Source organism: Stereum hirsutum, assembly GCF_000264905.1.
Source record: "Stereum hirsutum FP-91666 SS1 unplaced genomic scaffold STEHIscaffold_10, whole genome shotgun sequence".
NCBI lineage: Eukaryota > Fungi > Basidiomycota > Agaricomycetes > Russulales > Stereaceae > Stereum > Stereum hirsutum.
The window spans coordinates 1,210,387-1,233,677 of record NW_006763140.1 but is presented as its reverse complement, the minus strand read 5'-3'; the positions used below and the strand labels follow the sequence as shown (position 1 = coordinate 1,233,677).

At 51.5% G+C, this 23,291-nt stretch overlaps 9 protein-coding genes across 9 annotated transcripts; 4 read left to right on the top strand and 5 right to left on the bottom strand.

Moving 5' to 3' along the window:
* Positions 1 to 31: 31 nt before the first annotated feature.
* On the bottom strand, positions 32 to 884 carry STEHIDRAFT_169857 (kinase-like protein; the record flags this gene model as incomplete). Its single annotated transcript, XM_007306078.1, has 1 exon — positions 32 to 884. The coding sequence occupies exon 1, from the start codon at positions 833 to 835 to the stop codon at positions 32 to 34; it is 804 nt and encodes a 267-aa protein (XP_007306140.1). The 5' UTR covers positions 836 to 884.
* A 143-nt stretch (positions 885 to 1,027) lies between these two features.
* STEHIDRAFT_169856 (mitochondrial import inner membrane translocase subunit TIM22) lies at positions 1,028 to 1,929 on the top strand. Its single transcript, XM_007306077.1, has 4 exons — positions 1,028 to 1,220; positions 1,292 to 1,488; positions 1,582 to 1,742; positions 1,806 to 1,929. The coding sequence occupies exons 1-4, from the start codon at positions 1,046 to 1,048 to the stop codon at positions 1,813 to 1,815; spliced, it is 543 nt and encodes a 180-aa protein (XP_007306139.1). The 5' UTR covers positions 1,028 to 1,045; the 3' UTR covers positions 1,816 to 1,929.
* A 1,937-nt stretch (positions 1,930 to 3,866) lies between these two features.
* Positions 3,867 to 5,057, top strand: STEHIDRAFT_169855 (uncharacterized protein). The gene is made up of 3 exons (XM_007306076.1): positions 3,867 to 3,989; positions 4,051 to 4,181; positions 4,248 to 5,057. The coding sequence occupies exons 1-3, from the start codon at positions 3,935 to 3,937 to the stop codon at positions 4,524 to 4,526; spliced, it is 465 nt and encodes a 154-aa protein (XP_007306138.1). The 5' UTR covers positions 3,867 to 3,934; the 3' UTR covers positions 4,527 to 5,057.
* Positions 5,058 to 5,306: 249 nt separating this feature from the next.
* On the bottom strand, positions 5,307 to 6,765 carry STEHIDRAFT_148253 (uncharacterized protein). Its single transcript, XM_007306075.1, has 4 exons — positions 6,513 to 6,765; positions 6,347 to 6,418; positions 6,158 to 6,265; positions 5,307 to 6,069 (listed from the first exon to the last, which is right to left on the bottom strand). The coding sequence occupies exons 1-4, from the start codon at positions 6,597 to 6,599 to the stop codon at positions 5,437 to 5,439; spliced, it is 900 nt and encodes a 299-aa protein (XP_007306137.1). The 5' UTR covers positions 6,600 to 6,765; the 3' UTR covers positions 5,307 to 5,436.
* Positions 6,766 to 7,986: 1,221 nt separating this feature from the next.
* Positions 7,987 to 10,504, bottom strand: STEHIDRAFT_169853 (uncharacterized protein). Its single transcript, XM_007306074.1, has 6 exons — positions 10,261 to 10,504; positions 10,078 to 10,137; positions 9,553 to 9,662; positions 9,284 to 9,413; positions 8,178 to 9,137; positions 7,987 to 8,112 (listed from the first exon to the last, which is right to left on the bottom strand). The coding sequence occupies exons 1-5, from the start codon at positions 10,268 to 10,270 to the stop codon at positions 8,281 to 8,283; spliced, it is 1,167 nt and encodes a 388-aa protein (XP_007306136.1). The 5' UTR covers positions 10,271 to 10,504; the 3' UTR covers positions 7,987 to 8,112; positions 8,178 to 8,280.
* A 534-nt stretch (positions 10,505 to 11,038) lies between these two features.
* Positions 11,039 to 13,239, top strand: STEHIDRAFT_122929 (uncharacterized protein). The gene is made up of 4 exons (XM_007306073.1): positions 11,039 to 11,192; positions 11,352 to 11,487; positions 11,546 to 11,811; positions 12,109 to 13,239. Exons 1-4 carry the CDS (start codon positions 11,163 to 11,165, stop codon positions 12,295 to 12,297), a joined length of 621 nt encoding a protein of 206 aa, XP_007306135.1. The 5' UTR covers positions 11,039 to 11,162; the 3' UTR covers positions 12,298 to 13,239.
* Positions 13,240 to 13,694: 455 nt separating this feature from the next.
* STEHIDRAFT_81830 (uncharacterized protein) lies at positions 13,695 to 17,463 on the top strand. Its single transcript, XM_007305764.1, has 18 exons — positions 13,695 to 14,108; positions 14,531 to 14,563; positions 14,649 to 14,657; positions 14,722 to 14,764; positions 14,863 to 14,925; positions 15,004 to 15,133; positions 15,243 to 15,343; positions 15,431 to 15,524; positions 15,590 to 15,676; positions 15,765 to 15,841; positions 15,931 to 16,027; positions 16,087 to 16,200; positions 16,276 to 16,336; positions 16,408 to 16,442; positions 16,508 to 16,739; positions 16,818 to 16,897; positions 16,970 to 17,102; positions 17,210 to 17,463. Exons 1-18 carry the CDS (start codon positions 14,033 to 14,035, stop codon positions 17,257 to 17,259), a joined length of 1,515 nt encoding a protein of 504 aa, XP_007305826.1. The 5' UTR covers positions 13,695 to 14,032; the 3' UTR covers positions 17,260 to 17,463.
* Positions 17,464 to 17,839: 376 nt separating this feature from the next.
* STEHIDRAFT_60467 (uncharacterized protein) lies at positions 17,840 to 20,535 on the bottom strand (the record flags this gene model as incomplete). The annotated part of the gene is made up of 4 exons (XM_007305695.1): positions 17,840 to 18,091; positions 18,145 to 18,466; positions 18,539 to 18,576; positions 20,353 to 20,535. The coding sequence occupies 4 exons, from the start codon at positions 20,533 to 20,535 to the stop codon at positions 17,840 to 17,842; spliced, it is 795 nt and encodes a 264-aa protein (XP_007305757.1).
* Positions 20,536 to 21,695: 1,160 nt separating this feature from the next.
* STEHIDRAFT_60358 (uncharacterized protein) lies at positions 21,696 to 23,062 on the bottom strand (the record flags this gene model as incomplete). Its single annotated transcript, XM_007305685.1, has 5 exons — positions 21,696 to 21,947; positions 22,010 to 22,331; positions 22,387 to 22,424; positions 22,478 to 22,765; positions 22,877 to 23,062. The coding sequence occupies 5 exons, from the start codon at positions 23,060 to 23,062 to the stop codon at positions 21,696 to 21,698; spliced, it is 1,086 nt and encodes a 361-aa protein (XP_007305747.1).
* Between the last annotated feature and the right edge of the window lie 229 nt (positions 23,063 to 23,291).

The following is a 23,291-nucleotide window of genomic DNA, read 5'->3' as shown; positions in this document are numbered from 1 at the left end:
GAGTGAAAGCGATAAACGGCACTACACCGCTTCAGAACGCGCCCACCATATGATCAGACAGCTCTCGGTCAACCATCCAGTCCCTCTCCAAGTCGTCTCCCACAATACGGCGCACCGCACTTAGCCATTCGGGATCTTTCAGTGTGCACCACAGCGCCTTCACGATCTCCCAATGCTCCGGGTACCACCCAGCCTCCTCCCAGTCGATGATGGCGGTGACATTGTCCCCTTGAACCATGATGTTACGAGGGGCAAGGTCGCCGTGGGTGAAGCAAATACGATGATCATCGCGCATACGCGCGCGTATTGCGGGTAGCGTCGTCTCGTCCATATACCGCTCCGCAACGGCGACGAGATGATCGTTGAAAGCGCGCTCGTCGGGGAAAGGGCCAGTAGGTGCCGACGAGATGCGACTATCCCAAAATGAGGCGTTGTTGAGAGCGCAGACAGCGTGGACACTGTGTCCCCGCGATAGAGTGGGTGACAAGGTTCGCAGCTGGGCGGCAAAGGAGCGCAGCTGCTCGACGACGTTAGCGCGTTGTCCGGCATCGAGATCGGGCCACGCGAATTCGAGAGGCATCCCTTCGACCCTCCGCATAAGCATGTAGGACCTTCCGAATGCACTATCGGACGCGACGACGTGCGGGACGGGAATAGTCGTATTTGAGCGGATGAAGTTCACAGTGGCGGCTTCAGACGCGACGTCGTCCCTGCCGATCTTGAGGATGAGGTCGAAGGGGAAGCGTTTGATTACACCTCTGTTTCTGCGAAGCCACGAGGGATCGTACCAGCCTCGGATAGCGATGTATGTCTTGATCATTAGGGCAATAAGCATCTTGACACTATAAGATACCAATGGAAAGAAAGAAGGTATCTCGACCGGGAGTTAGTGGTGGTCAGTGATAGGAGTTGATCAAAAGTTGGACGGACAAGTTTTATCCCTCTGTGCGCCACAGTGGCGTTTCGCACGGTCAAAACTGTGCCGCGCGACGCGTGAACTCGCGTGAAAGCCTGAGTCCGTTCAGTGGTCAAACGCTCACCTGCAATGGCTTCCTCTCTCCCTGGTGTGGCACCATTGTTTCCGGCAGGAAGAGAACCCTTGCCTCCAGGGCTCACGGAGGAGGACCGTGAGGTGATAAAGCAACAGAAGTATTACCAGGATTTGATCACGGAAGCACCACATTCATGCATAGGCAAGGGCATCCTTTCGACAGGCGCAGGTGCGTAGTCTCCGAATATTCGAGTGTCATAGTCACTGAAGTATCTTTGTGTGGGTTGATACATATATCAGGCTTCGGTGTCGGAGTCTTCATCTCCATGTTGTCTTCGTCATACCAATATGAAGATCCCCTTCTACGACAGAATCTGAGTCTACAACAGAAGACCTCAGAAATCTTCAAGGAGATGGGACGGAATGCCTGGCGGAGCGGAAAAGGATTTGCGAAGGTTGGAGGGTTGTATAGTGTGACCGAGTGTGTGATAGAATCGGTACGTCAGATTCCCTGGTGTCCGTTTCAGCATTAGCTAGTGAAGGTTCATTGTGGGTCCTGTCCGAATGCTGCCTTGCCTTTGTTTGTTTAGTATCGTGCAAAAAACGATCTGGTAAACCCCACCGCGGCAGGCTTCGTCACTGGAGGTATCTTGGCACGAGCGTCTGGCCCCAAGGCCATGGTTTTGGGTGGTATGGGCTTCGCAGCGTTCTCGTGTGCTATCGATCTATTCTTGAGGAGGGAGACGGCAGAGTGCGTGTTTAATGACTACGTTGACGACTATTGTTCACCTCACCTAATTATTCGATTCAACAGCGACGACTAACATTCTGATCCATAGACTGGCCACCGGAATAACTTATTGTCGCATATTGTATACACACCTCATCTCAGCTTCATCACATTGCTCTTGCCATAATATCACTCGCATCTGCCCCGGTACTCTGCCATTGTCCACCTTCGCCCAACATTCCGCGCATAGTCCGCTTGGCGAGGGCATCGACGCCGCCGCCGTCAGCGAATTGGCTACATCCTAACTCTGCTGGAGCCCGGACAGCGAATGGCCTACGATCGGTTCATTCTCCAGTAGACCATATCTTGATGTCTTCGTTCTCAGCATCCGCAACCGAACTCAAAAATGAAGAAGGGAGGTTTGACAAAGTAGAATTTGTGGGGAATGCAACATCCATGTTATCTTTTTGGCAGCAGAGCTCGAGCGAAATTGGTTCTCTGACCCACCACCGCGCAGCGGAATATTCTGTCGATTTCGCATGGAAGCATTACGGTGAACGAAATGCCCGGACTACGGCCATCGCTCTCGATAGCAAGGCCATGAAGGCTACCCCAGCAAGGCTTGTCCTGCGTCCGTCAGGTTCCAGCCGTAGAAGCATCTTTTAACTCACCTTTTAGCGTGCCAACGGACGGCCAACTCCAGGAACAGGATGGTCAGTGTCCTCTATGCATTACACTGCACTTTTTTAGGGTGCTGACTTACCCTGACGAGGCACATCATTATTTTAGATGATAGGCGGCGTCCGTCGACCAGAGATCACCAGTAAGTAAGATCGTTCTCGTTTTGGTATTCCAACCTTGATCACCGTGCAAAGGGCCTCTCCATGGCGCTTTTTTTCGCACTCATATTCTGGGCCTTAATATGGTGAGAATGATATGTGGCGCTCGTTGTAAGGTCTTCAGACCGTCGCACCTTCTGTGGAATGTTCACCGCTTCCATGCTGGGCGGTGCCGCTAGTGGTGAATGACCGAGTCCACCCGCGAACGACGTCGTATGTCGACGTCGGTCGGCCTATCACGAAGGGCCTACACTAGTATGAGACATCATAGAACAGAAACTTCTGGGTTTCGATGGAGCCCAATGGGTCGCTCCGTTTTCACATTAGATCTGCATGTGCACATCTCGAGTTATCGTATTCTGGGCCTCTCGTTCTGAACGTCCCATCATTCTTGACTGAGAGTTGAAAACCACAGAAATGTGATTAGCCTAGTCGTCACCAGAGACCTTACCTTTGGGTTCTCTGCGACAAGTATAGGAACTCGAAGCTTTCTCTTCTCCGTGAGCGCCATCGTGGGACTTTGTAGATCATGCGAGGAAGTGTTGAAGTTTGAGACTTCTTTCTCTAGCTACACTCCGCACCCGGAACCTCCTTCGCCTAGCAAATAATTCGTCACGGTTGCTGACTGTTCGGCGATGATGGATGGGGATATTACTAGGGGCCCAATACGGTGCACGAAGTGGCAAGAAACTTGAATACTACGAACAGCAAGCTCATAGCATGGATTGCGCGAGAGCGGCTACTACTCTGGCATTGGAGCAACAAGCTATGCCTCGACGACGATAGATTCGAGTGCAGCTGATAGGCAAAGCGTTCGTGATGCCGTATGGGCGCGTCCATTTAGAATCCTTTCCAAACCGCTGTCTCGATATAGACATCCCAAAAGCCGTCCCGATTGGGGAGTTTGTTCGTCCCAAAAAGGAAGGCCTTGTTTCAACCGGCCTCACGCCTCGACTTCGCTGTCGTCAACTCCGTAAGATAGCCTCTTTTCAGGGCACCGAACGTCCCTGTTCTGGTTTAATTCAAAGCCAAGAAGCCCGGTCTGGGTTCTTCTGTCTCGATGAGGAGTAAAATTGTCCATGATACTGGGCTTGACGAAGACGCCGGGGGTTTTACCTTCGTCATATCACTTCTCCGGCGCCACCAGGTTCGGCGTGTTGAATCAGGGTGCAGTTCGCTCGTCTTTCAAGGTTCCGTTTTGGGACAACCTTTTCTCGGTCGCTCGTTCAATATGCGACGAGTATATAGTATGCTCCTTTGCCTTGCTTACATCGACAGGTCTTCCTCAAGCTACATCACAGCCCTCCTAGCTACATCCTCTCTCGCGTTCCTATACTATTATTCCTCGACCAGACACCATCATATTCAACCAAGATGCGCGCAACAATCTTTGCCTTGTCTTTCATTGCTCTGTTTACCATCTTTTCTGGTCAGTCATATTTCTTCCTGCATCCACCCTGCTCCTGCTGACTAACGTGTTCCCATTACAGAAACATCGGCTGCACCACTACCCCCACATGCTGGCCTGGATATGTTGAGATTCCCCGGGCTGCCAACTTGGAACGTACCCAAGGCTGCCGACAAGAGGATGTGCGTCTCCGACTGCAGAGAAGTTCTCATCGTGAGTATTTTTTTTTCACGCGGCTAAGCATGTGCAACATTAACGAACTCTCCCACCGGTTTTCAGCCCGCTTCTTCTTCTGCATCCTCCGTCGACCTGTCCACGGTCTCGTTCTCGGCGGCTTCGTCGGAGGCATCAACTGTCCCTTCAGCCACCTCAGCTTCGGCAGAGCCCGCCGCGACGAGCGCAAGCTCGAACTCATCGACCACCTCCGACGACTCTATATCAGACAGCGCGATGACACTGGCGAAGTTCTTCGACGCCATTCTCAAGGCCTTCTCGAGTTCTTCATCTTCGTCTACATCTACCGCGGCCGTTGAGGCCACCCCCTCCTCTGCACTTTGAATGTGCTATTCCTATCACCACCCCTCATAGAGTTTGCAATTCCTTTCAAAACGCGTGGCCGCTTCATCGCATCGAGTCCCAACCCACTCTGCTATTATTCTATCTCGATACCCGTCCTGCATTCACCGCCACACCGTCCATTCCTATTCCTGCTCTCAGAGCCCTCCCGACCTGCCCGTGTTCGACGCAACCCTTTGTCACACCCAGGTCTGGGTTGTAACCCTCTTCGACCTTCGCTGTCTTTCTTTGATGCCTTTTGGACCCTGTGACTCTGTACTCCACGGATTTCGGATTTCGTTGTGCGCCTTCGTTTTTTATCTGTTCGATTATACTTTCGATTTCCTCCTCGTCGTCTCTGCGGTTAGCCCGGCTGCGTGACCTCCCTTCTTTACTTGGATTGTACTACAGTCCCCGGAGAACCTACACCTTAATCCGACTTCACACATCGCGATATCTTTTGATACATTGCCTGCTCTTAGTATCCTTGTTCTGCTACCCTGTACAGTATTACTACCCAATACTTGACCCTCTTACCACCCACTAGTCTGCGTACCAATAGTGCTCTTGATCAAATCGATCAACTTTTGCAAACTTCAAAGCTGTGTGATGAGTGTGAAGGGAGCAAACGGCCATGCAATCTTGGTGCACTACATTGAAGATAAACCGATGTCGACGGCCGTCGCGAAGGTGAACACAAGTGAAGTACCTTGACAGAGTGATCCTCGCACCCGCCGGTTGAACGCCGTCTACTCTGCTTGAGGAGACTAAGTACCTTGGGGGACGTGCATATCTAAAACATATATCATAAACATGTACATAGTGGACTACTAGCTACAAGCGTTGTCGTACAGTCAAATCCTACAACATGAACGGGGTATCCAGACACCGGAAAACGGCCGGCGTTTTCCCTCTAGTCCTCCAACAACCCAATCCCCCTTCCCATCCCCGCCTCGCTCTCCCACTGCGTAGTAGTAGTATTAGCAGTCGAACTCGCAGTCACACCTCCACCGGTACTCCCCGTATTCCCCCACCACATCCCTCCACTGCCCAGCCACGCCGCGGTCATCCACGCCTCGTGCCTAAACGCCTTCACAGCCTCCAAATCGCCCTCCCTATCACTCCTCCATGCTCTCCCCTCCAGATCCCTCGCCAACGCCGTAAACGCCGCCGGACATCCGACGTGCCCGGCCGGATGCGCCGAGAACATCTCGCGGTGCATGAAGATGAGATCGAGATATTCTCCGGAGGTGGTGCTCAGGGAGGTCGTTTCGGTAGGGGTGGTGGTGGTGTGGTTGTTGTTGGTGTTGTTGTCGGGAGGAGGGGCTGAGGGATCGGCCCCGTTCGGGTTGCACTGATCGGGAGCGAGGTGTGTGATGATGGATTGGAGAAGGGGACATGGAGCGGGATAGGCTTGCGCTGGGGGTGGGACTGACGGAGCGGTGTTGGCGGTGGCGGCGGGGGTTTGGGTAGTGTTCGTTGGGTGCTGCGGTTGAGAGTAAGTTCCGTCGGAGGAACTTGAGGAGTCCAAAGTGTCTGACATCGACTGCGAGTTGGGGACACGCCACACATAAAACATCAGCGCCACATTCAACAGACACAAAGCCGCCCTGGGTGAATTGAAAGAAACTCACGACTGAGGTCTCCATCTCCCCGTCCATTGAGATATCTGGACTTCCCATCCCGTCCGCTCCTGATCTTCGTTCTCCGCTGGGCTGCAAGTCCTCGTTTACTCGGGCCTGCTACCTCCATCACAAAAACGTCCGAATAAGCCTCCTATCCCACTTCGGAAGAAAAGAAACGATGAGGAAGGCGATGCTCACCCCGTGTCCATGGTTGCTCATCTTATGTTGAATGCTCAGCGAGCTCAAAAGCGATGCCAACTCGAGATCGAGCTATTACAGAAGAGCAGATATCCAGTTGTAAGTCAGTCACGGCGATAAGCAGAGCGAAGGGCGAGATTGGAAAGATGTCGATGAAGTAACTTACCTCAGAGCCATACATCGCACTCGGCGAGGTAGGCGATGTCAGTTCAAGTGGCATCCGCCCGTAGGCCATGACCTCCATATGTGACATTGTAGTTCAGAGGTATAGGAGTATCAAAAAATCAAATAGATCGGCGTTCGTTGGCGTCAATGTGTAGCGACGAAATCACAAGTGAAGACGACGAGTGTTAGCAGTCAGGCGCGGGTGGGTTGTGGGCAAAGATGAAAGATTGAAAGCAAGACTCGCTATCGCACTCCCAAGCCTTTATACCACACTCCCGACTCCCGATCAGTGAGGACAGTGACCCTATGTACCCGCGCCTCAAACCCCATATCGGCCACGTATCCGGCCCACGCAGCCCCCAGCCCTCAGCGGTATGTAACTGTACTTCAGAGAGAACGCACAAATGTAGACTCATCGAGGCAAAGCGCAGGCAGTAAGGCTGGCCTCATGACTGGAGCTCGAGGTTATCGGATGGTGTGCCTCGAGGCCTCAATGCTCTTTACTTACTCATTGTGTAGTGCTAACCCACGTCTGCTGGGCCGCTGGGGCAAAGGGAAATACTAACGCGGATACTTATCTGGCAGGTATGCAGCAGTACCTACTACTGATCCTGATTGACAGAAGCGTACTGTGCAGGAAGCATCAGTATAGACGCGGGTGGTGATGGAGCTCGGAATAATAGGAGCGTGAACGATTGAAGAGGGGCCTAAAGGCGATCATGCGGAGACTATCAATAAAAACAAAGACGACAGACGCTGGCCACAAAGTGCCCAACATGTTCAAAGCAACACCGACGGGCCTCTTGCACTGGCAGATCAACGCGTGGGATGCAGCAAGCCTCCCAGAATAGGGGTCTCAGGGCGGCCAAAAGGCGCATCACGCAGGATGCCGAACTCGCTGCCGTCCCCTCAACCCATCACTGCTTCACCACTCGGCGCACAGAGCGAACTGCAGCCTCACGCGTGCCTCATGCTGAACAGGCGCATCAAGGAAAAAGGGCTTCCATCTCCGAGCGATCTTGACCAAGAAGGTCGCTAACAGTGCCGATCACCATGAACGGTGGGCGGCCTTGCTGAGGAGGTGCTTTGGCAGGATTGATGACTGTGACTTCCATTATCGATTCGGTAGTATATTCATTTTGTTAGATCATTCTGTGGATTTGAAAGAACATCGAATTAGTGATCTATTACAACAAATGGATGAGGTGGGGGGGAGGGGAGGAGGCTCAGAGAGAAGATAACGTCTGCGAGAGACGTGAATCACGGGCAAGCGAAAGGTCGGAGAGTCCGAACCTGACCTTGCCTCAGAAAAATGAAGTGTGATACGTTCGTGTTCATCAAAGCGATCAAAAGGGCCCAAAATTCATATAGAATTGGAGGTTGGGAACGCAAAGATAGCAAGAAGGAGGGACTCACTCGGGGGTCGAGTGCTGCACTCTGCCAAGTTCGATTCTTGTGGGGAAGATGGAGGAGGGGGCAGGGAGCACAAAAGCCTCGTATACTGCAAGACGGTATCGGGACAATGATAGGTATCAGTCACATGTTTGTTCGTGTTCGTGTGTTGTCGTTCAGTCTGAGTTACAAGATGAAGTAATAGATATCTGTACAGGAGTCAAACGTTCAGCAAACACGTCGAGAATACGGAGCACAGAGGAGTTCAACTCACCAGATCACCCCCTTTTCTTTCAAATTTTGTTCCAAGAAAACCACAAATAGATCAAGAAACACCCATCGCTCCCAATATCAACATCCCCCACCAACGTTAACAATCAATGTAATGCCGCGAACCCCACAACAACCACGAAAGCCACACATCCACTCCCCCACACACTAACCGCCCTCACATAATTAACCCACACAAACGCCAACACACCCGTCACCTGCAGCACGAACCCAACCAAGATAAACATCGAGCACGCCGTATGACACCGGCTCAATAACCTCATCAGCTCCCTATGATCCATCTCCAAATCCGGATCACTATCACTCCCACCAGTACCGCCACTTGAAGTCGAACCGGTCCCAGTGCGATGGTGTCGGCCAGGCCGTCGTCCACATGTACATATCGAAACCAACGAAAGCCGTTTAAGATTAAACTTAAACGGATGCACCCTCGACACGAACACGCCCAATCCCAGACTCTTCTGCACAGCCTGAAACAGCTCAGACGGATGAGTGATGATAGGCGGGAGGCTCAGGCTCCCTGCCGCTGTGTGAGACGGAGTCCTGGAATGAGATATAGTTGGGAGAAAATGCGGGCCGCGGGTGGATGAGGAGAAAAATGCGAAGGGGGAGTGTGGGCGTGTGGTGCTATTGGATGTGGAGGTGCCGTAGGGAGGAGCGCGGTCGGTGGTGGTGGAGGTGGAGGGACCGGCGCGATGGCCCTGTCCTTGCCCGGATTGAGACTCGGCGCTGGAGGGATCGGCGGCGTGACGAGTCGGGACAGGGTTGGCGTTAGTATTTTGGTTTGTAGCGTTGGCGTTGGCGTTGGCGAGATTGATTTGTTGTAGGAAAATATCGGAGATGAAACTTGTCTCTGTGCCATCGCCGACGGTGACTCTGTGATGCGCCGTTTCGTTGAGGTTGTAGCGTATGAGGACGAAACACGCTATGTACGCCAGAATCGCTAAAAGAAAACGGCAAGGATATATCAGCGTCTACGTCTTGCATCGGAAAGGCTGATAGGGGTTTTGTGGCGTGGAGATGTGGCGTTCAGGACATAATTTGGAGATGATAAAGACGGGTTGTGTTCGAAGACATCGATTTACGTACCCGAAGCAGCATGGAAAATCAACGCGCCAACGAGTGTCGCGTCCATGACTCTTACCGTTACACTCGTATGGCTGCCCGATCCCCTCGACAAACCGAGTAAGCTCGAGTCTATCCCCGTGAAAAATGTGGCCTGAGGTCGCGAGATAGATCGTTGAATAGAGAAAATATGCGATGAATGGGTGGTAGCAGGACGTAACAGTGTCATGTATATAGAGAAATCCGGTCAGTACAAGACGAAGAAGAAAGAAAAAAAAACACAAAGTGCTCACAAAAACAGAAATGAGCTGTAGCCGATCGTGCCATATCGTGATGACCTGCACGATTGCTTGCGAAGACGCGGATTCAAGAAGTGCTTTGTGAACTAGATTCGGGTCTGTTGCTAGAACTGATGAATTAGCAGGAGGTTGAGATGGATATATAGGAAACCATGTGCGAGGCCAAGGTCAGAGCACCCTTTTCAAGTTGAAGAGGAGCAGTTGAATATCGGTCTGATTATCGACGTCGACGAGTTCGAATTGGAGATCCCTCCAGTAGTTATCGTAGCACTGGATCAAGGACACCATCCATGTTTCGAACTTAATTTTGGCGCGGTGACGGCGTTGAGCACCCGTTTATCACACTGCAAGTCGACGACACCGAGCACAGCACAATAAAATGCGCACATCCCCGAGGACGAGGAGGACCCGAGCGAAGAATGCATGACGCGTCGTGAGATGATGTGATTAAATGAATATCCAGGAGGGCTCAAATTTTCAAACTTCGGGGAACCGAACGAAAAGTCATACGCGACTCACCAGGCTTTGGTTCGCTCTGATTTGTTTGCCGCGCGTCGAGCATCTCGATACCTCCTTTGCCTGTCGTGAAGAGCAAGATGAGCAGCTGAGTTAGTCTAAACTACCTTATATCAAAATTGAAGCGAATAACGATGTATCAAGAATGGAAGAACGCGCGAATGAAGCAGTACAACTACTACGCACTTGTAGACATGATGCTGAGCCTGTTTTTTTCGAGTGCCCTCTATTCCTCTGACTAGTATTTCGAAGGCCTGGCTATCCTTGAGCTCGAGCAGTCTGGCTTGCTATTTTTCGGGATACCGAGGAAAGAGCAAAAGAGGCTGACGACAAGGCGCCCAGATTGGAAGCGAACGAGCATGAGTCTACTGCAGAGTGATCCGCATCCCCATAGACCAACCCCAGAAGGCAAAGTACGCGCGCCTGCGGCCTGATATCACCATCAAACGAACACCGTCAGGATTTGCAGGCGATGAGGACGAGTGGAGGACGTTGCTCACGACGACGACGTGCCGGCGGAAAGGGAAGATGCTGTAAGTCGGCTGGATATGACGGAACAAGCGGAAATACAAATGCGATATTGAGTCTATCTATAGCAGCGCACCGTGCCGCAGCGTGTTCATTCTGTTGAAAAGGCTGCAGCGGACAGCAGCGCACAGAACGCGTCCTCTCTGGCCCCTTGCCTTTCACCGCTAGCAGCACACGTCGTCCTCGTCGTCCCCGTCGCGCCCAACAATTTATTCCGACGATTTATCCAGGCTCCTCCTTATTTCCACCAAGCCCGCCCTTATCTCTTCCGTGAGTTTTCGGACACAATTCGCTCATACATTCTCCGTTTTCGTGTGACTTTGACAGGCGGAAGGCGCGAAATCCAATTTCGCGCGTAGCGATGAGCTAATCGTGCAGGGTTTGCTGCGTATTTTTATCGACCACGCTGGCCTGCGCTCTGCTTCTTTTCTGTGTGCCCTTCACGCTCCTTGCTGCACGCTCGTCCTCGTCCTCCTCGCGACTTCCTCCTCTCGCGTCTTCCCTCAACCCAGCCCAGCTCATCTACTGTCGTTGTTTGGACCAGATCAATCATAGAAGCCATGTTCTCCTTCTCCAAGCTCGCTGCTCTCGTACGTATCCTTGTACTTCCCTACCTCGAAGATAAGGAATGTTGACCTTTTTTTACCTTGTCTTTTCCGCGTTTTCTACCCACCGATGGCTCCCGTATTGTCCTCTGTACATCCTTTTTGTTATGGCCATTTATATCCCTCGAATGCGCCTACAAATAGGCGTTGGCCTCGGCCGCTGTTGTCTCTGCTTCTGATATCTACGTCCAAGTCGGCGGCAACACGTCCACCAACGCCTCCCTCGTCTTCCAGCCCCAGCTCATCACCGCTGTCGAGGGTGATATCGTCTTCTTCAACTGTATGTCTGCCTCACACCGCCTCTTCCGATATTATACTCATCATTCATCACCCCGCAGTCACCCAGGGCAACCACACGGTGACCCAGTCCACGTTCGCCTCTCCATGTATCGCTGCACACGAGACGAACAGCAGCATTAACGGGTTCGACTCCGGTTTCCGCGACACCGTTAACGGAACTGCGGTCACCATTCTCTCTGTACCTATCACCGCCGATATCGCCAACCAGACCCTTTGGTTCTTCGACTACAACACCTGTGGTGAGGGTGGTGTTGGTGGTATCAACCCCAACCAGAGCTCTTTGGAGACTTTGGCTGGGTTCGAGGTCAGTTCTCCGAGCTTTTAAAATCATTTTACTTGTCATCGGTCATTGCCTTCCTTGGTGGGAAATTGTGCGGGCAAACGCGAGGCAGGCTTCTATTCCTATTCTTGAGTCTGCTTCTGGCCACTTGATGCACAATCTGTGTTTTATATCCGGCTTCTATACGTGTCCACGTCGCGTATAGCCCTAAATTTACCACAAACGCCTTGAACGTCTCACCTTTCCATTAATTCTCCCTTTCTTGTCTTCACCCCTACTGACGCATCACTCTCCTCCTCCCTTCGTGTTTTTCATATACAGCGTAACGCCGAGCGTCTCAACGGCACCGCCAGCTCCTCGACCTCCGGCTCTCACTCCTCCACTCGTACCGCCTCCAGCTCCAGCTCGACGTCCTCTTCCACCTCGTCCGACTCTTCCGGCGCGGAGAAGATGGTTGCCTTGGGAGCGTTGAGCAGCATCCCGCTGTTCATCGCCGGGCTCTTGCTTTAAACATCCACCTCTCCCCCTCCTCACTAACGCCCATCACTCTATGGGAAGATGAGATGGGAGGACGGGAAGGGCTTGGGACTGGTCTGAGCTAGCCAGGACTTGGAGATCACATCCCCTCGCTCCCTCTGACGAACTCTCGACGAACATTCCAGACTCACACACGTGCACACAGGTCTCTGGCCTTTTATTCCCACTAATTATTTTTCCTCTTTTCTTCCCCTTTTCCCGACGTACTGGGTTTTGAGTCTCTACCTTTTTCTCTGGTTCGCTTGCTTGCTCCGATCTGTCTTGACTCTGCTTGTTGTTTGTTAGTTGTTTGTACACAGTACATTTTCGCTCTTTTTGGCTGCTCTCAAGTTGTTTGATCCTTTGACTTGTGGCCCCCCCTGTTTGTGTTTTACTACCCCCCTCGACTGCTCTCCGACTACATACATACATCGCCGCGTACCATACATACAATACGCGCGCCTCCCTCCCCCCTCCTCGCCTTCATCTCAAACCTCGCCTCCGTCCTGCTCCCGCGGCTGTCGTCCGATTTCGCTTCCGCTGTGCATAATTTTCATCGTGCATTTCGATCCAACTCCGTGCTCGAAACTGTCTCGGCGCTTTCTTTCTTCGTGTTTGTCGTTTGTTTTTTGATAGGAGTCTAGGACGTGCGTTGGGGAGCGTGGGTAGGTGTGCGTAGATCTTTTTGCGTGTTCGTTCGTTGTTGTCGTTGACGTGCGTTCCCTTCCTTCGATCCACCCGTCCGTCCATTGTGCGAGATAAATCGGCCTACTAGTACTGTCGTTGTTGTACATACTTGCGATGCACCGCTCGGTCCCATGCCCATGCCCGCGATCCAATCTATGTTCGTGCTATAGTAACGTACGGGGATAGGTGTCTATGGATGGGATGGGTGGTGTGTACGTACGAATGGATGGATGAATGAATATACCCTGCGCTTTTTTTGTACTTTTTGGGAGTGTTCGTTGGTGTTCGAAAGCTGTGAGGCACCTGGAGCCGTGTATCTTTCATGTTTTATTCTGTCTTGGTGGCTATCGCTCAGGCCTGAGAAAAGATATGGCCCATCGAATACTCTACAATTTACTCGAGCTCTTTCGAAATCAATACTCACGGACCTCCGACGTCAACGCCGTGGGACGTCGAGTATGTGCTCGAGTAGAACGGTGAGTGGCACCTCGCCTCAATGTGGCGACACCTACATTGACAATTCAAAAACCGTCCCGGCTAACGGGTTCTTCCGTCCCTCGGAAGGATGTTGCGGGACTATAATTCCCGCTCCAGCCAATCAGAGCGCGCCTAATCACGAAAACTGACCGTGTTGGGACGTCGCGTGAGTGCCGGTTGAGTGCGGCGGTCCGACGTGCTTTCCACGATGCGGGGGGCGGGACCCCACATTTCACGAGTCCGGAGGAGTTGTTCGATATTTCAGTGGGGTTGGCTTTGATATCTACCAGTTGGTCGACCTTGAGAGCTTGAGAGAGTTTCGTTGTATCTTTCCCTGTCTGGATCACTTGGACTTTCACCAGCAAGCTCTCCTATCTTCAGCGAAACCTCCTCAGATACACACCCTTGAGTCTTGGCTAGCACGTCTGAGCACTTTGTTCGACTTCGCGAACCCCACATCTCTACCAGCTTTGGTTACCAGTCTCTTTTACGTTGCTTGGACCATTGGAATTTGAAGCTTGAAGCTTAGACTCTGGGACTTTCATACGACGTTCATAAAGCCAAGATGGGACAGGAGAAGATCTCGGGAAAGGTCGTGGCGGAGCATAATACGAGGGAGAGTTGTTGGATTATCGTTCATGGTGAGTCGTCTATGATTTATACTTGAGTTGTGGTCGCCGTGGAAGAGGGGATACATGTCCAGTATGTCTGGTCTGGGTGGGTGATATGAAACGGGCTCTTCATTCGACGATTTAGTGCATCGGTTTATCATGCTCTTCGTCAGGAGTAGCTGAGAAAATGTTAGGCCTCGTTAGAGGACGATATGGAAAACCGTACGCACGCATTGCTCATGCTATGGTGTCTTTAGAAGACGCTATGGACTGGAAGTCTGTATCTGCACCTTGACAGACTAGTGTCTGTCTGTAGGAACATGATATATTCGGTGCATGTATGGCACAGCAATTATCTGCCATCAGGCTCAATTCCGACAATAATTTACTCTCCCTTCTTCTGCATTTGTGCACACTTCAAACCACATGCTAACTGTTGTTTTGCTTTCCAGGAAACGTTTACGATGTTACGGAGTTCTTACCTGGTAAGTCCGGCGACTTTATATTGTGCATATAGCTTCGAAGTATACCTAGAATCTGACCCCCTTTTCTACGTCGTGATTTTTGCAGAGCACCCAGGTATATAACTACTGCTATATATTTAATTTGTGGCAGGATCTGATGGAGAACTGAATTGTCGCAGGAGGAAGCAAGATCATCTTGAAATATGCCGGAAAGGACGCTACGTACGTCCCTATCTTTCCTTCTTTGTCTCCTGACCCGTCGACATTCGCCCTCATCCCAAGGCTGTCTAGGCTAATCGCCATCTCTTTCTGTCCTACAGCCAGGAATACGACCCGATACATCCACCAAACGCTATCACCGACAACCTCCCACCAGAGAAACAGTTCGTCTTCTCCCTCTGTCTCAGATTCCACATCATATTCTTTGCTTGCTCACATCGTATGCCTGAATTTTTCAATAGTCTCGGCGCAGTAGATATGGGAACCGTCCAAAAAGTCAAGGTCTCCATCTCAGATGAGGATAAACGACGGAAGGACCTGTTTAATTCGCGTCCGCCACTCGAGGAGATCCTCAACTTGCATGATTTCGAGGTCAGTTCCCATCGTTTCAGCTGTCCATCCTGTATGAGTTGAACCTTATTCCTTGCATTTCGATTGTTGTGGCGGTGGCGCATGGTGTGGCGTGGCAATAACGACCTAGTCTATCGCGAAACTGGTGATGCCTGAGAAGGCATGGGCGTACTACTCCTCCGCCGCAGACGACGAGATCACGAACAGGGAGAACCACGTCGCGTACCACAGGTCAGTTCCTTGCCGCCCCCCCTTGCCCTTCTATCGCTGACAAGACTACGGATGTGTTACTGACCGTGACTATGTTGTTTGTGGCAGGATATGGTTCCGACCGCGTATTCTGCGCGATATGACCAGTGTTGACTGGTCGACTACGATTTTAGGCCATAAGTCTAGCATGCCTATCTACATCGTGAGTATCCTCCCATATTCTCCTTTCTCTGCGTTATTCTGGTGCTAACGGGGATGCATTCGTAGACAGCGACTGCACTCGGAAAGCTAGGTCATCCGGACGGAGAACTCAACTTGACGAGAGCAGCGGCGAAGCATGGTGTTATTCAGATGGTATGCCTCTTATCCTTCTTCTCTTTGCTCACACCTGTCAACGAGAGCATTTCTATGTGTGTGTATTGACCATGACTTTACCATTCAGATCCCCACGCTTGCGTCATGCGGTTTCGACGAGATCATAGACGCCGCCAAACCGGGACAGACCCAGTTTTTGCAATTGTAAGTCCTTCTTATGTTGTTTCCCTGTCTCTGGCGGTGAACAGTCGTTGACATCCCTCTCCATTGGTATTGGTGCTCGTGATGTATAGGTACGTCAACCGGGATCGCAGTGCGACCAAGCGTGTCGTCCAGCATGCAGAGAAGCGGGGCGTCAAGGGATTATTCATCACCGTGGATGCACCACAGGTCCGAGCCACTGCACCCTGAATTGTGTTCCCACAAGATCTTGACCTGAGATATCTTAGCTCGGACGCAGAGAAAAAGACATGCGAATGAAATTCGACGCGGAAGATCCAGACGAGGTGGCAAAGTCAGGCGAGGGCGTGAATCGGTCGCAGGGCGCTGCGAAGGCTATCACTGTGCGTATTTTGAGTTATTGGCTGACAAAACAAGAATTCACGGGTGTGGCGATTTGACTTGGTGTGTGTCTCTAGGGTTTCATCGACCCGAGTCTGCAATGGTCAGATATTCCGTGGTTCAAGAGTATCACGAAGAGTGAGCTTCGAGTTTTAGATTCGTAAGGAAAGGTGGATATTGATGGATGGCGTTACCGTTTCGGATTTTAGTGCCTATTATCCTCAAGGGCGTGCAATGTTGGGAGGTACGTCTTTTCTTCTCATCTCCTTCCCTTTTCCACTCCCTCGTTTCCTGACTTGATGATTACAGGACGCACTCGAAGCCTACGACCTCAACCTTGCCGGCGTCGTTCTCTCCAACCATGGGGGTCGCCAACTCGATTTCGCCCGCTCCGGAATCGAAGTCCTCGTCGAGGTCGTCGAGAAGTTCAAGGAGAAGCGCGGGATCACGTTCCCAAACGCGAAGTTCCAGCTATTTGTGGATGGAGGTGTGAGGAGGGCGACGGACGTGTTGAAGGCGGTGGCGTTGGGTGCGACTGCTGGTGCGTCTCTTCTCACGAGTGAATTGACTTGCAAGTGGCGGAACGTTGACCTTTCCGGTTTTTTCTCTTCTTTCAAAGTTGGCATTGGAAGACCATTCCTCTATGCGTTCTCGACCTACGGAACGGAAGGAGTCGACCATGCGCTGCAAATCCTACATGTACGCCCTATCGTCGTCAATACTCATCCTTCCACTAGACTAGTGTGATTGACGCGACGGATTCCGTTCTAGGACGAGTTTGAGATGAACATGCGCCTCATCGGCGCCAAGACGATCAAGGACGTCGTCCCGGAGATGGTCGACGCGTCTAACATCCATACGCATGTCATCGCTGTGCCGGGGGATAGGCTCTATGATTCCAATTGTCCGTCTTTCCCGTCCTTCGTCCTTTCTCTGCGATTGTCACAGAGATTGAACGCTGACGTATTTTTTTTGTTCAATGTGTGTCGTATGCGTGTCGGTCGGTTGCAGACGAGGGAATGCAGAGTGCGCGGTTGAGGGATGCGAGGGCGAAGATGTGAGAGACGTTCAACATCACGGTCGATCCTGCATGGACGTTGCCCAAATGACCACTTATGATTACGACGACGAGCGATCATCACTATTTACCCCCGGCCTGTGGATGTCGATGGAGAGATCTAGTGATTCGGGGAAGGTTCTGTGTCTTGGGTATCGTGTATCTACTAGATGTGCAAATCCTGTGGTATATATGCATCTCTATTGTGGAAACCAGGGTGCGCCGAAGATATAGCACACTTCATGTGGAGTGTGGCGTTTCATGGCAGTGTAGCGTTGATGTCATGATAGGTGAAAGGAGGCGCTCTACCGGACGTGCTTACAGGACATCACCAAGGGCTTCGAGGAATTCGAGGCACAGAAGGAGTAAAGACTGAGATAACAACACAGAGCAAGATTAAGTACGCAAGCGATAGCGGGAGGGGTAGCAACAGCAGAAATTCGATAGCGAAATTGGACAGCGATGGAAATGACTGGTAAGAGCGAAAGGCAAAAAGGGTATGTGCAGGGTACGGTGTGAGGACCCCGAAATATAGAGTATGACACCAACGCCGGAGATCGAAAAAGAGTAAGAACACCCAAGTATCACCACTTCCAATTTTGTGCGGCCCAGGCGATTTGTTCACAGTAATGAAGACAATCGAAGAAGACCCGCTTGGATGAGGATTCTAGTGGATCTTTACGCTTGTGGAGACGGCCGTGTAGTGCGGTACGCGAGAGCGATCCCTTGATGGTTCGGTAGATTTCCAACGCTTCTGCAGCAGACGGTCGAGCGTGAGGATCGTCTTGGGTCATCGCATCGAGGAGCGGTTTGAGTATATCGAACGAGGTATAGACCTGGAGCCTGCCCTTAGCATGTCGTATGTCGTACGACAAGGAGAGACACATACCTCCACTAATTCTCGCTTGTACGTGGTTCCTAGAGTGTAGATGTCGGGTTTGAAAGCGTCATATGGCCATAGAGATAGGTTCAGGGTTTCGGGTGCGGCAATACTAGCCTTTGAGTGTACTACTATGCGAGTACTGTCCGATGGGCCAAACTGAATCGACTCCCCAAAATCGATGAAGTAGTACTTCACTCCGCCAACCTGTGTGCGCGTTCGGACGTGGCGAAGCCGTTTGCCCCGAAGATCGATTCCGGGGTCGTCGAAGTGAATACCTCGAGGGTACATGCGAGGGAAGTCTCCAACAATGTTGGTCATAGCGCAGTCTCTGTAGATATAGAAGAAGAAAAAACTCGAAACGTTTATCGAGCTGACTTGGAGCTGAGACCCAAAAACTCACCGATGCGCGATTTGGTTCTCATGCAGGAACACAAGACCCTGCATTGTTTCTGAGACTCGTGACAGGTTGACGAAGCAGATGAACCACGTACCTCTAATGTTTGCTCAACGAGGTCCAGCCCCTCCCCAATTGTATCGAGCTCCATGTCATAGAGAGACTGGCCAAATGGAAAAACCATGAAACATTGGTCGGGAGCATATATAACATCGAGCATGGGCAGTGCCGGATTTCGTGAGTGATTCTTGAGGGGCTCAGACGAGAGTATGGTATTGATTTCGAGCTCTGTCTGACCATTGGCTGGCAGTTCGAATCTCTTGAGCACAACAGGACGGCCATCGCTGATGCGCACTGCGTCCATAACAAGACTGCAAGCAGGACCCTGGATGAATAGATGGAGTGACATAAATGGGTGGGCAAGGAGATGAAAAAAATAAAACCAATAAGGAAATTCAATGCAGATCTCTGGAGAAGTGAAGTAAAGCAGCAGCGCACGCTATGTGAGATACAGTCCTCACACCACTTCAGTGTCGTGAGCGTTGTACCGTCCAACCACGATGGCGTCCACCCGACGCGAAACCGAGGACGGAGCATGTAACCCTTGGACTGAAGCCAGGGTTGTATATGAACCCATTGTCGCTCCGCAGGTTCCAAGATGGCGACATATTGGTCGTGTGGAATTGACCGTGGTGATGGCATGGGGTGCTGTCTGGTTATTTCCTCGAGAGAAGGCCAGCCTGGCCAAGAGATATGGTCCTTCTCGGGACGTTCATTAGAGACATTCGTCCTAAAACAAAGGACTCGGAAGGCCGCGACGATCGAAAGAAACGGCATGCCTGAGCGCAAGGGCGGCGATGACGGAGAATGGGTTGAAGATCTTCGACATGACTCACTTCAGGCTGGAGTATATGTGATGATGGGACCTATGGTGGCGAACAATGCTCCGGCAGATCAGGATCCCCAGGTTTCCAAAGAACAAAAGAATAAGACGACACTGGCAAGTCGAAGTTCAACACAAGACCCGAGGACACGGCCATATCAGACAGTCTCACGGCGGGATCGCTGCACCATGTGCTGTCAATCACGAAAGACGGGCGCCGAAAACTCGGCGACAACCACAAGTCGACTCAGACTCCGAGGAGGACTCTGTATTAATCCTTACTAGGCGTCCTAGGCATGGCGAAGGAGCTATCACAATCACAGACACAGGCTAAAACTTTTCAGTGCCTCTGTAGCAGATGGTCGAGCGTCTGGATCGTGTTGAGTCATCGCATCGAGAAGCGGATTCAGGGAGTCGAATGAGGTAAAGACCTGCAACGTTTTATCAGCATGTCGCACGTTGTACAACGATGAGAAGGAGAGCAACATACTTCCGTCAAGACTCGCTTGTACGTGGTTCCCAAGGTATAGATGTCCGGCTTGAAGGCGTCGTAGGGCCAGAGAGACATTTCCAAAGTCTCCGGAGCAGCAATGCTCGCTTTCCAGTATACTGTGACGCGCGTGCTATCCGACGGGCCGAACTTGATCCCTTCACCAAAATCATTGAAGTGGTACTTCATTCCAGCAACTTGGGTGCGCGTTCGGACATGGTCAATCCGTTTGCCTCGGGTATCGTACAGGCTGCTGTCGAGGGCGAGTCTCCAACGTCGTTGGTAATAGCGCAGTCTCTACGGAGGAAATTTGAACTTTACAACAAAGCTGGCCGTCGAATAAGCTCTGAATCACCGATGAGCAATTCGCTCCTCGTGCAGGAATACAAGACCCTGCGCGACTTTGAGACCCGAAACGTGATGCAACAAGGAGGGTGAACTACGCACCTCGAGTGCTTGCTCGACAAGATCGAGACCCTCCCCAATAGTATCAAGTTCCATTGAATAGAGATACTGGACAAAGGGAAAAACCATGAAGCATTGGTCCGGAGTGTATATAACATCCAGCAAGGGCAGGGCCGGATTTCGTGGATTGCTGTTGAGGGGCTCGGATGAGAGTAGGGTGTTCATTTCGGGTTCTGTACGTCCATTCGCCGGCAGATCGAATCTCTTGAGTAGAACGGAGCGACCATCACTGACGCGGACAGCATCCATGACTACACTGCGAGCAGGTTTCTCAGGCTGCACGGACGAATGAAATGCACACGACTGTTCAGCACGAGATTTGAGGTGAGAGGAATACAACAGTGGCGCACGGTATATCTGATGTTGTCCTCACAATGTTGCAGGGGGGTAGACGATGCACCGTTAGACCGCGACGGCGTCCACCCAACGCGAAATCGGGGGCGAAGCATGTAGCCCTTAGATTGGAGCCAAGGTTGTATGTGGACCCATTGTCGCTCTTCAGGTTCTAGGGAAGCGGCATATTGAGCACCTGTCAGCGTAGCATTTAATGGGCGAGGGTGCTCTTTGACGATGTCCTGAATATAAAGCCAGCCAGGCCAAGCGAGATCCTCTACGGGACGCGAGCTAGGTACAGTCGTACCACGACGAAAGAGTGCCGCAATATTGGTCGATAGAAACGGTATGACTGGGCGCGAGAGCGATGAAGAAGAAAGGGGACCCTTCAGGACTACTTCAGACTGGATAGATGTGATGTCGAGACCCAAGGTGGCGACTGATGCTCCGGAGTGGGATCCAGAAGTTTCCCAAGTACCAAAAACAATGAAGACAACAGGTCGAAGTTCAAGACAAGACCCGAGACGAGGCCAGTCTCACGGCGGGATCGCGCCACGTGCTTCCAATCAGCCGAGGGCTCAGTGGCTTCAACGTGTCGACACGGGGAGCGAGACTGGACATAGTTTCAGAGCACCATTGGATTGTCGGAAAGCTGAACGTCCTCGTAATCATGGACTCGAATAAGTGAATTGGACAGCAGTGGATATCTCAAAGAGTGTGAAGGGCTATTTACGAGCCATGGCACGGTTCGTGTTCGAGGAGGTCGAGACACAGTAAGAGTAAGGACCGAAATGAACAACACAGAGCAATATTAACTGCGAAAGCAATAGCAGGACCGGTAGCGACAGCAGAATTCGATAGAGAAGTCGAAAAGCGAGAAAACTGACTAGTGGGAACGGAAAGCAAAAGGGTATGTGCAGAATATGGTGTGAGGAGCCCAAAATATATGACACCAACACCGGAGATTGTAGAAGAGTGAGAATATCCACGTATTACCACTTCAAATTTTGTGCGGCCCAGGCGATTTGTTCAGTATAATGAAGACAGTCGAAGAAGACCCGCTTGAATGAAGACTCTGGTGGATCTTTGCGCTTGTGGAGACGGCCGTGTAGTGCAGTACGCGAGAGCGATCCCTTGATGTTTTTGTAGAGTTCCAATGCTTCTGCAGCAGACGGTCGAGCGTCCGGATCGCGTTGGGTCATCGCATCGAGGAGCGGGTTTAGCATATCGAACGACGTATAAACCTGGAGCCTGCCCTTAGCATGCCGTACGTCGTACGATAAGAATTTAAAGGAGAGAAGCATACCTCCGCCAATGCTCGCTTGTACGTTGTTCCTAGAGTGTAGATGTCGGGTTTGAAAGCGTCATAGGGCCAGAGAGATAGGTCTGCGGTTTCGGGAGCGGCAATACTAGCTTTTGAGTGTACTACAATGCGAGTGCTGTCGGATGGGCCAAACTTGATCGATTCGCCGAAATCGATGAAGTAATACTTCATTCCGCCAACTTGTGTACGCGTTCGAATGTGGCCAAGCGACTTGCCCCGAAGATCGAGTCCGCCGCCGTCGAGGTGAATACCTCGAGGGTACATGCGAGGCGAGTCTCCGACAATGTTAGTGATAGCACAGTCTCTGTAGAAGCTTGTATCGTTTATCGAGCCAACTTGGAGCTGAAACTGGAGCTCACCGATGCGCGATTCGGTTCTCGTGCAGGAACACAAGACCCTGCATTGTTTCTGAGACTCATGACACGTTAACGACGCAGATGAACCACGTACCTCTAGTGTTTGCTCAACGAAGTCCAAGCCCTCCCCAATTGTATCGAGCTCCATGCCGTAGAGAGAGTGACCGAATGGAAAAACCATGAAACACTGGTCCGGAGCATATATAACATCCAGCATGGGCAATGCCGGATTTCGTGGGTCATTCTTGAGGGGCTCAGATGAGAGTATGGTATTAACTTCAAGTTCTGTCTGTCCATTGGCTGGTAATTCAAATCTCTTGAGCACAACAAGACGGCCGTCGCTGATGCGCACTGCGTCCATAATGAGACCGCAAGCATGTTTCTGGATAAATAGATGAACGCATGAATGGGTGGGTGGGGGTATGAAAAGTTAGAACCAATATGAACATTCAATGCAGGATGTCTGGAGAGGTCAAGTAGGGCACCAGCGCACGTTATGTGGGAGACTGTCCTCGCCCAACTTCCGCGTCGTGACCGTTGTACCGTCCAACCACGATGGCGTCCACCCGACGCGAAACCGAGGACGGAGCATGTAACCCTTGGACTGAAGCCAAGGTTGTATATGGGCCCATCGTCGCTCCTCGGGTCCCAAGATGGCGGCATATTGTTGGTATGGCATTGACCATGGTGATGGCATGGGATGCTGTCTGGCGATTTCCTCGAGACCAGGCCACCCAGGCCAAGCGACAGTCTCCGTAGGCTGCTCATGAGTAGCGCGCATTTGACAACGAAGGAGCGTCGCCATGGTCGATAATAACGACATGGATGGACGCAGAGGAGAATTTTTCGAGAGACTATTAGAAGTGGCCCATATAGTGCGAAACAACGTGGGGGAAGACTGGGCTGCC